The sequence below is a fragment of the Carcharodon carcharias genome, chromosome 14 (assembly GCF_017639515.1).
Source record: "Carcharodon carcharias isolate sCarCar2 chromosome 14, sCarCar2.pri, whole genome shotgun sequence".
NCBI classification, from domain to species: domain Eukaryota; kingdom Metazoa; phylum Chordata; class Chondrichthyes; order Lamniformes; family Lamnidae; genus Carcharodon; species Carcharodon carcharias.
The window spans coordinates 127,127,700-127,144,353 of record NC_054480.1 but is presented as its reverse complement, the minus strand read 5'-3'; the positions used below and the strand labels follow the sequence as shown (position 1 = coordinate 127,144,353).

The 16,654-nt window shown below is 40.8% G+C and overlaps 1 protein-coding gene across 2 annotated transcripts in view; it reads left to right on the top strand.

Annotated features, from left to right (window-relative positions):
- The window catches only part of LOC121286818 (hippocampus abundant transcript 1 protein-like), a 51,206-nt gene that overhangs the window by 16,800 nt on the left and 17,752 nt on the right, over window positions 1–16,654 (top strand). For both annotated transcript variants that reach the window (XR_005945071.1, XM_041203874.1), the window contains exons 2-7: window positions 7,044–7,139; window positions 8,181–8,243; window positions 9,917–10,044; window positions 11,206–11,320; window positions 13,101–13,319; window positions 14,768–14,881. Coding sequence is in view for 1 of the 2 variants with exons in the window: in XM_041203874.1 (XP_041059808.1) it covers window positions 7,044–7,139; window positions 8,181–8,243; window positions 9,917–10,044; window positions 11,206–11,320; window positions 13,101–13,319; window positions 14,768–14,881 (735 nt within the window). In the remaining variant the exon portion in view is untranslated. The remainder of the gene's footprint in view (window positions 1–7,043; window positions 7,140–8,180; window positions 8,244–9,916; window positions 10,045–11,205; window positions 11,321–13,100; window positions 13,320–14,767; window positions 14,882–16,654) is intronic.

The following is a 16,654-nucleotide window of genomic DNA, read 5'->3' as shown; positions in this document are numbered from 1 at the left end:
TTGGCTTTTTACTCTGTAAAGACACTGTTGTGTCAGCTAGCTGCTGTCATTTATCAATGTTTTCATGGTTCAAAATGTCAGAGTGAATGACCTTTTTTGCAATTTCCAGCACAATATTATAGAGGTAAAACATGAAGAAAAATGGCTCAAGCATAGCTCTTTCACCACTGTGACCTGAGTTCCAATCTCGGTCGAACAGGAATGATGAAAGCTCTGAAGAAGAGTCATATGGACTCAACATTAACTCTGTTTTACAGCATTTTCTGTTTTTGTTTTAGATTTCCAGCATCCGCAGTATTTTGCTTTTATATTATTATGATGAAAGTCTCCCCTGTCTGCCTGATGTAGGGGTTGCTTGACACTAAATTTGTCATCCCAGACCACAGAATGCTGATCTGGGAAATACTAAACTTAAATTCCTTTGGCTGAGGAGTCTAGAGTTAAGAGTCACAAACACAGGATAAGAGGTATGGCCAATTAGAATGAGAATTTTTTTTTCACTCAGGATTGTGAATTTTTAAAATTTTCTGCCCAGAGGTCTGTTGATGTTCAGTCATTTGAGTATATACAAAAGGGGTCAATGGATTTTTGGCAAGAAGGGAAGCAAGGGGTAGGGCTGGAAGATGGAGTTGTTGTGGAACATCAGCCATGATCCTATTGAATGGTGGAGCAGACGCGAGGGGCTGTATGTCCTACTCATTTTATGTACTACATTAAGTTAATTTTCCATTATTATTCTTGTGCTTCAATTTAAATTGATTAGTCAACTCACAACTTGAAAACCAGTTTTCTTTATAATTGGAATATAGTTATTTGTACCATTTGCTGTCTTTTTTTAAAAAACTCCTTATTGCTGTTCAGACTTTTTCTCCTCTCCCTGCACTTCGCTCACCCATTTTTCTAAACTAATCTGGTCCTGTTATCATACTGACTTTTCCTTTTTTTAGTTTTAAATTAAACCTTTATTGTTATCGTGGTCACTGCTCTCAGATTGCTCACCCACATTTGGCTCATCTGCTTGATTGTTTTAATTTCTCATAAGCACATCTAACAACACTTGTATTCTGTGGGCTGACTAAAATACTGCATGAGGAAGGATTCCTGTACACGTTTTAGGAATGCATTCCCCTTTCTCCATTTCCTCCCCCTCTATCATCAAGTGAGTAATTAAAATCTCCAGAACTTTTATTATTCCCACCTTTTCTTCAGTCTCCTCCCTCTTTATAACTACTCTCTCCAGCTAAATTTTCCCTATCAATTTCTTCCTTTGCTATTCACCTATCCTGGTTGATTTTATGTTCTGAGGCCCCAGCCATTTAAAATACCCTGTTACTTCCCTAATTAACCTTTTTCGCAAATGTTAGCACCCTCCTTCAAATGTAACCCACCTTTTCAGAATAACTCCCAGAATTGGTGTCAATGTCCACCTGAAGTGGCATCTCTCTTCCTGGAAGCACATCTTTAGCCAGGTGTTAATTTTCCCAATCTTACTGTTCTAGCGAATGACTGCGGATGTAACCCTGAGATTACCAGCTATGCAGTCCTCCTCCTGCAAAACATAGGAAATTTACAGCACAAGAGACCATTCGGCCCATTATGGCAGAAAACTAGCTATCCAACCTAATCCCACTTTCCAGTTCTTGGTCTGCAGTTCTGTAGGTTACAGCACTTCGAGTGCATATCCAAGTACTTTGTACTTTGATAGTTTCTACATCTATCATCCTTTGAGGCAGAGAGTTCCAGACCCCCTGATCAGTTTTGATGAAAAGAAATTACTCCTCAACTCCCTTCTAATCCTTCTGCCAGTTAATCTATACTCTCTGGTTAATGACCTCTCTGCTAATGCAAATAAACCCTTATAATCCTCCCTATCTAGGCTTATCATAATTTTGTATATCTCAATTAAATCAGTCTTCGGTTTGCTCTGTTCCAAGGAAGACTACCCTGGCCTGTCCAATCCTTTCTCATCACTAAAATTCTTTATTCTGTGCACCATTCTTAAACTTGCTTTGTGGCCTCTCCAGTGCAATCACATCCTTCCTGTAATGTTCTGACCAGAATTATATGCAGTACTCTAGCTATGGCAGTTCTGGAAGAACCTCCTTGGTATTATATTCTACGTCTTAGTTAATGAAGGAAACTATCCTATAGGCCACCTTATCTACCTGTCCTACTTTAGGGATCTGTGGACATTCACTCCAAGGCCTCTTTTGCTCCTCTGTACTAGGTACCTGGGAAGGCATTAAAGGCAAAGAAGTTTCAGAATTTAAACTGAAAATGCTGAGGCCAAGCATCATCTGTATGGACAAAGACTAAAGTTAGCTCTTTCTCTCGCCATAAGTGACTTACCTAACCTGCTGAGTAATTCCAGAATCTGCAGCATTTTATCTTCACAGAAGCTAAAGAAGTGAACCCTAAATGGCAGTGTAGAGGGAAAAGGACAAACAATCGTCCAGAGTGCAAATGGTTAGAGAAAATTGTTCAGTTATAGGACATGTCGCTGAAGTGATTTGAAAATCAGGATAATGACCCTAAAACCTGTGTATAGGGGAACAGGCAGCCACTGGAGCTTGGGTGGTGACTGTGTAGGACTTTGGGAGATGGAACTTGGAGACATGGAAATAAGTCACAGTTTGAATGTTTGTTTTTATTTTGGGACAACAGATTTTATTTTGCACCAATTTAATTGCTTAAAAGGAGAGATTTTTGGTTCCATTTCACAATAACCTGTTTGTGGTCTGATTGTTGTAGCTGGGCTTACTGGGTTCTGTTGTACAGTTCTGTTTCCTTATCTTGAAGTTCCTGACGTTTGTGTAACTTTATAACTTTATAATTTAGTCTTTTAGTATCGCTATTTAAGTTGAACACTTATAAAACTTGTTGAACCCAGGAAAACTCAAATCTCCAAAGCCTGTTTGATGGTGAATCTGTGACTCAATTATTTATGGCTTGTGAGGAAGGTGGTGTTTGGTGAGGTGCTTATCTCTTACAGAATGTGGTTCTATAAGGCATGCCCTGCACTAAGAAAAGAATAATATGATTAAAAAATCCAGCAAATAGTTTTAAGATAAATAGTGAAGATTTAAGTTGATTATGGACCCCCCCCCCCCCCCCCCCCCCCGATTTATGTAGGACTGTGCTGTTGATTCAAGCTAATGGACAGAAAATGACTTTCTTGTGATTAAGTCAGCTGCCAAGCGCATGAGCTGCTATTGTGCGCATATTTGAGTTGCTTGTCTGGACCCTGTTTGGCAGAAAGATGTTGACCTTATTGCATAGACAAAGCAATTTTTTTTTGTGTATGTTCTTGTTTTACATTCTTGCGGTAGCTCGTTGCCAGACATGTATTCACTACTGAAAATAGGAAGCCTGAATTTGCTTAGATCACTGCTTAGTCAAATTGCTAGCACAAGGATAGAGTGCATTCAGCACTCTACCATTGATGTGTTAGGGATTTAGCCTTGCTCTGACACTGCACCTATAGAATCTGGAGTTAAGGGCAAGCCTGACCAACCGAAGTGAAACAGAATGACTTTACCTGGAGGAGGGAGCCTCGTTCAACTGCATTTCAGAGTTGTAACAATTGAATTGCACTTAAAGGATTAGCAGCGGTGTCAAGCTGAAACTGCTTATAAACTTGAAATGATGATGCATCATTAGTGTCAGAGATTGACTGCAGCAATGTCATTTCAACTCTGAAAAAAACACTTGATGTAAGCTCAATTTTTTGGGGCCTCTCCAAAAGCTTGTCATTCATGAAAGGTGACTAGTTCATTTAACTTGTGCAACAAAAAATAGTTTTGTCACTTTTTCAATAATTCAGTAATACAGAATTAGAACTGGGAAGGCCATTCAGCCCCTTGAGCCTGTCCTGTTGATGTTTCTTAACTCCATCCATCCAGTTTGTTTCAGTTCTTTTAATTTTTGCCCAACAAAAATCTATCAACAGAATTACCTGGAAAAACTCAGCAGGTCTGGCAGCATCGGCGGAGAAGAAAAGAGTTGATGTTTCGAGTCCTCATGACCCTTCAACAGAACAGATCAGTCTGATGCTGCCAGACCTGCTGAGTTTTTCCAGGTAATTCTGTTTTTGTTTTGGATTTCCAGCATCTGCAGTTTTTTGTCTTTAAAAATCTATCAATCTCAGTTTTGAAATTTTCAATTGATTTTCAGTTTTAACAGAATTTTTGGAGGAAGGATTCTAGATTTTCATTACTTTGTGTGGAGAAGTTACTCCTGACATCACTTCTGATCAGCCTGGCTCTAATTTGAAGATCATACTCTTTCATCTGGACTCCATCACCTGCAGAAATAGTTTCTCTCTAACTACCTTCGCGACTGCTTTAAAAATCTTGAACCTCTCAGTTACATCACCCCTTAATCTTAAATACTCAAGGGAACTTTACTAAAGCCAACTTTATGCAACCTCTCTACCTAGTTTAACCATTTCAGCTCCAACAGATAATTCACTTAAAAAAAAAAATCCAGCCTCATTCCAGGTCAGACTGGATATGCTACCATTGGGCCATAACTTGGCAAAGAGTCGATCTCTTCCGAAGAGGGAAGAAAATTCTTTGAGTCTGTATTGTTCAGCAGTTCACCATAACACCAATTCTGTTCACGTTAAATTTATTCATTCATGGGATGTGGGTGTCGCTGGCAAGGCCAGAATTTGTTGCCCATCCCTAATTGCCCTTGAACTGAGAGGCTTGCCACACTATTTCAGAGAGCAGTTAAGAGTCAACCACATTGCTGTGGGCCTTGAATCACATGTAGACCAGACCAAATAAGGATGGCAGATTTCCTCCCCTAAAGAACATTAAGTGAACTAGATGGGATTTTACGATAGTCGACAATGGTTTCATAGTTGCCATTACTGAGACTAGCTTTTTAATTCCAGATTATTAATTTAATTTAAATTCCACCAGCCGTAGTGGGACTTGAACCCATATCCCCAGAATATTAGCCTGTTCCTCTGGACTACAAGTCCATTGAGATTACCGCTACGTCATTGTCTTCCCCAGAGTGAGTTCATGTTAGAGTGTTGCGCCTGTGTGCAAATGGCATCTAAAAATAAACAACTGTGAGAAATTTGTCTTAAATATAAGCATAATTTTTGCATGTGAGTAGTTATTTTGTGGGCAGTGTCAGAAACCCTGAGAATTGGAATTGCAAAATCGGGACATGACAAAACGTGGTCACCAAAAAAGGATGAAAAAAGGCTTTGCAGTCATAGTTGCAATAGCTTATTGTGGGAGGCGATTGGGTGAGAAAATTTAAGAACCACACAGGTTTACGAGACAGAAGGGGACCTTTCAGTCCTTAGTATCTGTGCTAGCTTTTCCAAGAAGAATTCAAAACTAATTTCGCTGTCCCACTCTGTCTTCGCAGTCTTTAATCTTGCTCTGTTTCAAATATTCTTTAAAAAGGTTGCTTCTGCAACAGATACCCATGGCAAAGCATTTTCTGTTTCAACACCCCTCCATAGCAAAATTCTCCTAAGCCCTTTCCTCACTACGTGATTGACAATTTTAGTTGATGACTGCTCGCTACTGACTCTCAAACCTGAGGAATTGGCTCTTCCATATTCATTCTAAGAAAGATGTTCATAGTTTTAAAAAGCTCCATTAAATTCCTTGGGTTTCTCTATTTCAGTGCAAATAGCCCAGGTAACTTGAGACTCTCCTCATAACTCTAGCTTCCCATCCCTGACTTTACCCTAGTGAAATTCCCCGTCCTACAATGGATAGCCCAAAACTTCACCCAGAAATTCAGCTCTGGCCTAATCAATGTTTTGTACAAATTTATTATTCTTTAATCTTGTACTCTTGATAAACCGTTGCCTTTTTCAACGGCTTTATTTACCTGCACACTCGCTTTGGCAGAATCACTCGGTGTCTTTGTTCATCTGCACCCTTAATTGTCTTTCTGTTGAGAGTATGCTTACCTACCTTGTTTCACCTCTCACATTAAATTGCACCTGCAACTTGTCTGCTTAATTCTGACCCCTCTGTAATCCTCCTCGTCATTCACCAAAGCAAACAGCAACTTCTGTTCTCCCTATACCCAAGTCCAAATCATCTCTACCAACTGAGAACAAAACTGGACACAGAACTTGAGATCCTACTGCAATGCGGACAACTCCCACCCTATGTCTTTAATTCTTGTCCATTAACCAGCATCTTGAGATACCTTATCTAATGCCTTTTTTAAAATAACCTATATATACTACACCTATTGCATTCCTTTTTTCAGTTACTTTTCCCCAAAAAAACTCCCAATTTGTCAAGCATAACTTGCTTTCAACTGAAGCAGTTTGGCAAAGTTTCATTAACCCATGCATTCTATATGTGCCCTAATTTTATCTAGAATTATGGATTCTAAGAGTTTACCCGCAGCTGGTATTCAGCTTGTTATTTTTCTCTAATCTTTCTTCTCCCATTTACCTTGAATGTGTGTTACTTCAGCTGCTGTCCAATTCATCGGCACAATTTGCGGATTTAAGGAAGATTGAAAAATTGTGGTCAGTCTCTTTGCTGAATCTCCTCTCACTTCTTTCAACAAATTGCTGGCTTCTTGGATTTACTGGGAGGGTGTCACTGGGAATATTTCCTGTTTTAAGTATTTTCATTGTATAGTTCATGTTTGTAGGACCAGTTAACTTGGTTGGTTAGAGTGTGGCACTTGGTAATGTCAGTGGAGTGGATTCAGCCCCCGTACTGGCTGCAGTGGTTCTTGGGCCCTGCCCCTTCTACTTGCCCCAATGTGGTATCATGGCAATATTGAGCCATGACTAGTAACCCTCAAGATAATGAGGATATTGCATGACGAAAGAGAGAATTCACATTCCTTAAGCCACCAAACTGGCAGAAGGGGCTTCCATCAGCATTGCACTCTTTCATTCTTGGATGTGCTGTTAAATTATATGCCAGTCTGAGGCTCTTGACTCCAAGCAACTTGTGACCAAAGTTGATGTTCCAATTGGGAGTTATGAAAATTGTGGTGTTCCTTTGGATTGATTTTTATTTTTCTTTTGTTTTCAGCCGCAAGGGATAGGTGAACCGAGTGTTTATCATGCAGTGATTGTCATCTTTTTGGAGTTCTTCGCTTGGGGATTGCTGACAACTCCTATGTTAACTGTGAGTACAATGTTTACCATTTATTTTTCTTTAAAATGGTAACCCCCCATTCAATGGTTCAATGCAAAAATCCCTAGCAGGTTGTTAACTAAGCCATGTGCATTTAGCAAGCCCCATGTTCCATCTCTGGTTTCTCAGCTGAGATGGAGAGCTATTTGCATCCTTGGAGAATTGATGCCACTGATTGCTTTGCCCCAACTTGACTGCTGCTGAAACATGCACAAGTAACCAGCTAGCATTCACAGACAAGACTGGGGAAGAATGGTGGGTTGGGTAAGTACTGATGGGCTATCGGTGCCTGTAGAATTACACCACAGTCTTATTTATTCATTTTATTTTAAGCACCAGTGGCTGTATGTAACTAAATTGCTACAATGCAGCTGCCCATGTTGGGATGTCAAGTTTTCGAAATCTCTCAATACTGTGCACCAGCCCCTTGTGTCAGCTGGCAGAGCGGTGAAACCTGTAACTCAAGATCCTTCCACTCCCAGCCACTGTTCAGTGATCCCTGACGGAAAATGCATTGTGATAACTGCTGGGAATGAGAACGTAAACTGCTGTGATACCCCCTCTGTGGATTCTTCCACAAACTGTCAAATAGTGCTTCAAGAAAGATAGGGAGAGGAGAAATTTTGCAGTGGATTTGAGGGGGGTTAAATGCTAGAGGTAATATTTTGAAAAACTGTTATAACTTGAATGTTTTGTCTTGCGTCACCCTGCCCCCCAGAATCCGTTTATTCACATTGTAGAGTAAAACTTTGAGAATAGTAATGCTCTGACTCCTGTCTTTTGTTAGGAAAAAGAAATCTGTTACACAAGTGCAATCTGCTTCTTACTCGTGTTGTGTTCATCTAGTAGCAGCACCAAAGTACACTGACAGCCTTAGTTAATGTGGCAAGGATACTTTGATTTTACTGTTGGCTGCAAGAGCCCTGTGTGTCGTCAGATTGTATCATCACTATATAAACGTGACTTAGCAAAGAATTATGCCCCTGCAACCCAGCATTATAACTTCATGAGATAACATTTAGTTTTTCTTAGGTTTTGCATCAGACATTCCCTCAGCACACGTTTCTAATGAATGGACTTATCCATGGGGTGAAGGTAAGAACTACAATTGCACATCCTTTACTGGAAGCAAAATATATTGATGTTCTGTTTGACTCAAATGGCTAACTCCAAACCACACTTGCCTTATCTAAAGAACCAGCAGCAGCTTTTTGTTGGCTTGCACATGTGAAATTGCAAAACAAAAGCCAGCCCCCTTGTCAGTCTGTCAAGTTTACCTTCACACCCAGTGCCATTCTGCATCAGACCTCAGTAGTGTCAGTGAATCTGGCAGAAGCTCACAAGACAAGGGACACAGTGAATCTCTGCTGCTGCAGGAACCGGAAGGATCAGAACTTTATATTTACAACTGTAGTGAAGCAGACATTTATCATTGGCTGTGTTTTTATAAAGTAAATGTGCCTTTAGTGTTACTTCTAACAAGCTGTTTTGATGCACTGTCATTGAATGTACCTTTATCCCCATGGATTGCAGCGATTAAAGAAGGTGGCCACCACCTTCTCGAGGGGCATCTAAAAGTGGGTAATGAATGCTGGCCTTGCCAGTGACACCCATATCCTGACAGTAATAACTAGATGTTTCTTACATACTATTCAGGAACTGGAGTGGGTCATTCAATCCCTTGAGCCTGTTCCTCCATTCAATAAGATCTGATTGTAGCCTCAACTCCACTTTCCTTCATTCCCCTTATACTCTTGATTCCCTTGTCAATCCAGAATCTATCTAATTCAACCTTAAAAATGTTTGATGACCCTGCTTCCACCAATTTAAGGAAGAGAATTCCACAGACTCGCTATCTTAGAGAGAAAATTTCTCCTCAACTCTCTCTTAAATAGGAGACCCCTTATTTTTAAGCTGTGTCCCCCAGTTCTAGTCTCACCCACTAGGGTGAACATCCTTTCAGCATCCTCCCTGTCAATTCCCCCAGGATCTTTTATCTTTCAATAAGATCACCACATTCTTCTAAACTCCAGTGGATACAGACCCAACCTGTCCAATCTTTCCTCGTAGAATCAATCCCAGGAATCAATCGAGTGAACCTTCTCTGAACTGTTTCTAATGCAATTATTCCCCTTTCATAAATAAGGAGACCAAAACTGTACACAGTACTTGAGATATGGTCTCACCAATGCCTTGTACAACTAGCGAAACACCCTTACTTATAAATTCCATTCCCTTGTTATGTGAGAAAGTAGAAAAATCACAGTGCAGCTACTCAGTCTTTCAGTTCAAAAGACAGGAGTAGTGACGGCCTTAAAAAGGGACTTTCCATCAATGACCCTTTATCTATAGGACATTTGTTTTCTTGCTTTCAAAAATAGTTTTATTTAGGAAGTTGGCTGAGCATGATGATACGAGCAAACTTAATTAATTGAGATGCTACCATTGCCCTTGAGCACTTTGGTTGTAATTCCATAAACACATTCAGAGTTCCCTAATGTGGTCAGGTCAATAAATCTTCCCAGCAGTGGCATACATCCTTTGCTTCTGCTGTATCACTGCTTTGGATGGGTTCTAGTGAAGGATTTCCTGTCTTTGCTCTATCCTGTTACTGACAGGCCTACTGTGTGCTTCCAGCATGTTCAGTTTTTCTGTTTCAGATTTCCAGTATTTTGAGCCTTTGTTTGCAGTCTAGAAACAGCTTCTCTGATAAAACCGCGATGTGCATAATATTTTAATTACTTCTAATGACTTGTTTTGATCTGCAGGGAATATTATCATTTCTCAGTGCTCCTCTGATTGGAGCTTTGTCGGATGTTTGGGGCAGGAAGTCCTTTCTTCTCTTAACTGTGTTCTTCACCTGTGCCCCAATTCCTCTCATGAGAATAAGCCCCTGGTGAGTGTCTGCAAGTTGCTGTATTACATTACAAATCAGAGCAAAAACAAAAAAAATCTGTCTGAGACACCTTTAGCAGGTTTCCAAGGCATAATGTGACAGTAAGTTCACATCTGATTTCAGGAAATAAATAAAATTAAAAAGTCGATTTTGAAAACTTATCCTGCACTTCAAATTGTTACGGTTGACAACTAAACTCCCTTCTAGCTGCATCAAGAGGGTGGTGAGATACAGGCTTATGCCTGAGTCTTTTATGTAGCATGTTCCTAATCTTGCCTTCCACCATCGAACCTGGAGTTTGCTGGCTATCCACTTATGACAAGGTCATTGCGGGTATCAAGATCTTAAATTACAAGGGAAAGCCAATGATGTTGCACTTGCTTTAGAGGCGATTTTGAGTTAACGTAATTGAAGTTTTCAAAATTGTGAAGAGAATTGACAAGTTGAATCAGGTAAAATTGATGACTCTCTAAGGTGAGTTCAAACTTGATTGGAAAAATAAGGAGGATAAGATTTGGAGAAGAAGTCAAATGAAACTTGTTCTGTGGGACATTAAAGCCCACAGTACAAAGGGCCTTGAGCCAATTAACTGTTCTTTTGGAGAAAGAAGGGAATGAAGGGACATGGTGAATAGGTGGACCTGGGGTAGATCCTTGATACAGGGACAGGATACTTCAAGTTCCTCCGTTAATACAAGTTTTTCCCCCATCTCTACCTTTTCATTGTTCACCACATATTCCTCCAACCAAATTTTCCCCCTCTTAAATGCTATAATTTGTGACACTAGTGTCAGTCTTCGCGTACTTCCCCCAAGTTGCCCATTCTTCGTATATGAGTATGGGTGCTAAGTATCCAAAGGCTGTCTGGCTAGTGGGGGGATCTTACCACTAAACATAACTCTGTCCCCCACCCAAAGCCCAGATGTTCTCAGGAGGGCTCAATGGGCAAAAATTGGAAGCCATAATCCTGCCTCAAATTATGTCTAATACACTTCGAGCTAAAGTTATTCCATGTGTGGTGCTGCTTGTAATTGTATATTTATAGCTTATCGTGCTGAATGTCGTTCATTTTCAAAGCCAGCTGTTTTTCTGTTCTTCCTTTTGTATTTGGAGTTCTAACAATCTGAAAATTAGTTATTTCTGTGTTTGCTTTCCTCCACAGGTGGTACTTTGCAGTGATTTCTATGTCTGGAGTATTTGCAGTCACATTTTCAGTGATCTTTGCCTACGTAGCAGATATAACTCAGGAGCATGAGAGGAGCACAGCTTATGGACTTGTAAGTCTTAAAACCGGAGCTAAAGAGGACATCTCTTATTCTACTGTGATGGTTTGTTCATGATTTAACCCACCAAGGGCCCTTGGCTAATTATTATTACTGGCAATTCAACTCTTATCTCTTCTGCGGCAATGAACACTTGTTCAAGAGCTATCATTCTGGCATTCTGAATCAGAAGGTTTCAGTTCATGGACTCATAGAAACTTACAGCATGGAAGGAGCCCATTTGGGCTGCCGTGGCTGTGCTGACTCTTTGAAAAACATTTGCGCTTATTCGCATTTTGTCTGTTACCCTGTGATCCTCGAGTACCTGCCCAACACTCTTGTTAAAATTGTTTGTGGAATCAGCTTTCAATTAAATCATTCCTGATCCCAACAACAGTGAGTGGGAAACATTTCTCTTCGATTTTTTTTGCCAATGATTTTAAATCTATGACCTCTGATTATTGACTCACTTACCAGAAGGGATAGGTTTTTCTATTGAAGCCTCTCATCATCTTTTAAAAACTTCTTTTTGTTCGCTAAGCAGGACAACAGTCTTAGCTTTGCTGACATTTTCTCATTAATGAAGCCCCACGCATGCCTACAGCATGTAATCTAAGTCAACTCTCCAAAGCAGCATTGGAAGAATATTATGTTCTCCAACACAGCATTCTTTAGATGAGATTTTAAACCAAGGTTTCCTCTCTTCCTTCCTTATCTCTCTCCCCGCCCCCCAAACCCAGTTAAGCAGATGTTAACAATTCTATGACATTACTTGAAGAGCAGGGACCTCTCCCTTGCGTCCTGGCCAGCATTCCTCCATCAACCAACAGTGCCAAAATGACTAATCAGTTGATCGTTAATCATATTGCTGTTTGTGCAACATTGCTGCTAGTGGTCTGTGAAGCACTTTGAGGCATTTGAAGTGATAAGGCATTACATAAATGAAATTATTTGTTATTGCTCTATCGGGTGTGACATTTGTAAATGTTGATGTTTCGAGGGACTTGGGACTTGCACAGAAATGCTAAAAGTTAGCATGCAGGCACAGCAAGCAATTAAGAAGGCAAATGGTATATTGGTCTTTGTTGCAAGGGAATTGGAATACAAGAATAAGGAAGTCTTGTTACGATTGTACAGAGCTTTGGCGAGACTGCATCTGAAGTAGTGTGTGCAGTTTTGATCTCCATAATTAAGGAAGGATTTACTTGCCGTGGATGCTGTAAATGAAGGTTCACTAGATTGGTCCCTTGGCTGAGAGGGTTGTCCTATAACAGGCTGAATAAATTGGACCTGTACTCTGAGTTTAGAAGAACTTGTTGTGGAAAGGCAGCACCTAAATGTATTAATTGCTGCTGTGTCACTTGCTGGTGTTAGATTTTTTAATCTAATTGAGCAGCAAGTGTCAATTTACTCCATTCTCGCTTGCTCATCCCTTTGTGGTACACTGAATCTTTTATTTCTCTCCTCATGTTGACTGGGCAAGTAGAAACTCAGCTCATGGGCCTCAACCAATGCTGTCCTGAAAAAGGCATTGGAAAGTGCGCTCCTTTTCTCTTCTCCCCATAGTGAAATGGCTCTTAGTTTAGTAACTTTGTGGTGTAGGTTGATTGGATTTGAACTGTACATTCTTTCAGTTTCTCTAGTTCCCTATTAATGTTAGTTTGGTTGAGCTAAAGCAATGGTGCTTTGAGGAGCCTTAAATGGAAAGTCTGAATGAGCTCAAAATTTACCCAGATATTTAAAGAAAGTCTCCAAAAATGGAAATTAGTCAGAATTTTTCTTCTCCCAATCACAGGTATCTGCAACGTTTGCAGCTAGTCTTGTAACCAGTCCAGCCATTGGAGCATACTTGGCTAGAGCGTATGGAGACAACCTTGTGGTAGTTTTGGCCACTGCTATTGCCTTGCTGGACATCTGTTTCATTCTTGTGGCTGTGCCAGAATCTTTACCAGAGAAGATGAGGCCTGCTTCCTGGGGTGCACCAATTTCATGGGAACAAGCAGACCCTTTTGCAGTAAGTAACCGTATTAATTCACCCGACCATCCTAATGTTTTGGTATTGTTCTTTATCTTGCTTTTTGTTGATGTCGTTCCAGACTTTCATCGTTGGCATCCTATCCTACCATGGTGTGCAGATCTATTATACCACTGGCTCCCTGCGCCCATTGCATTGATTTCTGTCCTCATTCACAAATCCTTTCATGGCTTTGCTGCATCCTCTGGCACTACATTAGCCTGAAATTTTCAGCCTGAGCTCCGCCATCTTCTCATGTCTTCACTTACCTTGAAAAAGCTTGACTTCTGTTCCTAATCACACCTCCAGTGCGCATTGGCCTGGAATTCAATTAATATTTTTGATGAAGTGCTTTGGGAAATTTCACTACTTTAAGATGTTAACCAAAAGATCTCATCACCTCTTAATCCTCTCCTCTCCTGAAGATAGCACTTCATATTGGGCTGCATTTTCATATGATGGCAGCCCTTCTGGATGTAACTTGAGAGATTGCTCTTCACACGTAACCCTTGACATTGAGTGTCAGCATGCTGTTTGACCACGGAGTCTGAGACCAGTCAAACCTCATCCTCACCTCCATCGCAGTCTACATTCACTTTCCAGCATAGCTGACTGAATACTATTTTGGCAGGAATACCCCCTGCAGCCCAGGGATCCCTTGGCTATTGTAGCACATCTAACTAATTGGGCAAACCAAGAGGTTAAAACTGGGTCTTGTATGGCCTGCTTAACTCAGCCTCAATCTGACCAGTACCTTTGCCATCAGGAGAGCTCGTTTGGTAGCCATGAATCTCTTGGAGATGATGATGCATATAAAGCATCCACTGCACTTTGTGTAGACTCCGCTGAAGTACTTTGGGGGAGTGGTAATGTCGCTGGACTAATGATCCAGAGACCCAGGCTAATTCTCTGGGGACATGGGTTCAAATCCCACCACGGCAACTGTTGGAATCTGTTATTACAGATAATAAATCTCGAAAATAAAAGCTGGTCTCAGTAATGGTCACCATGAAACCATCATCGATTATCGTAAAAACCCATCTTGTTCACAGATTTCCTTCCCTGAAGGACATTAGCCATTCTTACCTGGCTGGGCCTACATGTGACTCCAGACCCACAGCAATGTGGTTGACTCTTAACTGCTCTCTGCAATGACATAGCAAGGTCAGTTCAAAGGCAGTTAGGGATGGGCAACAAATGCTGGCCTTGCCAGCAATGCCTACATCCCATGAAAGAATAAAGGAAAAAAAAAGTATTATCAAAATTGTTTTGAAAAAGTATAAACTTTCAATGGGGTACAATTGTCTTTGGATACTGATTTCTTTCAACTGAAATTGAGATCTGTAATTTTAAAAAGGTGGAGTCGTCACACACTGATGTCCTTTGAAAGGATTTGTCTCAGTTTATAATTTTCATTAACTTTCTCTCTCTATCCCATTTTATTTCAGTCTCTGAAGAAAGTGGGTCAGGATTCAACTGTTCTGCTGATCTGTATTACAGTGTTTCTCTCGTACCTGCCTGAAGCAGGCCAGTATTCCAGCTTCTTTCTTTATCTCAGACAGGTAAAGTGGCCCTGTAATATATAAAAACAATCTGTTATCTCTGAAGCAAATGCTAATGGTTTAATGACAAGAGATTTCTTCTCTCTCTCTCTCCTTTTCTCTCCTCACTGTCATATTATTTTCTCACTTCCCTTCTTGCTGAGAGTGTTGATCTGCTCTCAGGCTGATTCCACATCAGAATCACCCAAGGTAACTGTTGCTCCTGTTTTATCCTCTGCCTGTCTTTCCCTCCCTGGGAAAGATAACTGACTTGTGCTCCCTCTCCCCCATTGACAGATGAGTAGATGAAATCAGAAACTCACCATAGAGAAACAGGAATGCAAAACTGCATACCATCTCAGTGGTGTAGTGTGTTAGGACACAACCGTGTTCCAAAGCTACTGCACAGTCAATGCTCCATCTGTTGAGTCTACTTAGAAATACCTAAAGCAGATTTAGGCTGTGAGGTAATTTGCCCAGAGGTTCATTTCTTTGAGATGAGTGTTGGTTTGTATATGTACAGGTTTGATAAGAGTACTTTGGGTTGATAATGCTTCCACCCCATCAGCTCTCTGAAACTTGCTTTGGAATGTTTTGCTGCATTAAAGGTATGGGTTAAGTGCAAGAGAGTTAGTTTTCATGCCAGAGGCTGTTGACCATATGTGCTGGAGGGTGAGTTTTTGGTTGCAGGATTTCGACTGTGATATTGGGGTGGGGTGTAGAGATCAATGTCTGGAACAACTTGCGCAGGTCATTACAAGGATTGCAGCTGGAGAACTTGGGATGGGAGGAAGTGGAGTAGAGCTAACTGCTGGTTGGGGGAGTGGTAACCTGGGAGGGAACAGAGATTGGACAGAGTGAGTAAAATCCATAGAACCCACAGAAAAGTTATGGTGCAGAAAGGGGCCATTCAGCTCGTTGTGTCTGCGCCAGCCAAAAAGAGATAAAAGAAACCAGCTGCTCATTTTAATCCCACTTTCCAGCACCTGGCCTGTCCCTTTTTGTAGGTTACAGCACTTCAGATGCAGATCCAGGTACCTTTTTAAATGAGTTGAGCATTTCAGCCTCAACCACCAACTTAAGCAATGAATTCCAGATGCCTGCCACCCTCTGGGTGAAAAAGTTCATGTCCCTTCTAATCCTTCTACCAATCACCTTAAATCTATGCCGCCTCGTAATTGACCCTCAGGTGGAGGATTAACAAACTGTATGGGAGTTAAAGCAATGGAATTAGGTTGAACTTTCTCCACCTACATTTTTTTATAGATCAATATGCCTTTAACACCCAAGTCTGAATTGCTGTTAATTTGTTGATGATTTTGGAATGGTTTTAGGACCAGAAGTAGTAAAACCAGTTGTTTCAAAATTGAAGAGCAAGAAATTCGAGTTGGAGTCATTGAATTCTAAATGCGGTTTCCTGAAATGTGTCCAGATCGATGTCCTTGATGGTTGTTCTGTGGGATTGTCTATTGCTTCATTAACAGTGCAGTTCAGATACACTGGGATCTCCTTGTAGTGTATCTGTTCTTTTATTGCCGCTGCTAGCATGTCTAGCCTCCTTCAATCTGATCACAGGTAGCCTTTGTTTTCCTCTTTTTATGTTGGCTTGGCTCAGTGGGTAGCACTGTCACTTCCAAGTCAGAAATTTGTGGGTTCAAGACCCCACTTTGCATACGCAATCCAGGGTGACATGCCGGACAGGACTGAAGGGATTAAGTGCTGTATTGGCAGATGTGTCTCTCTGGTAAGAGTCTGTTTGCTTGTTCAGTTAGACATAAAAGCCCATGGCACTGA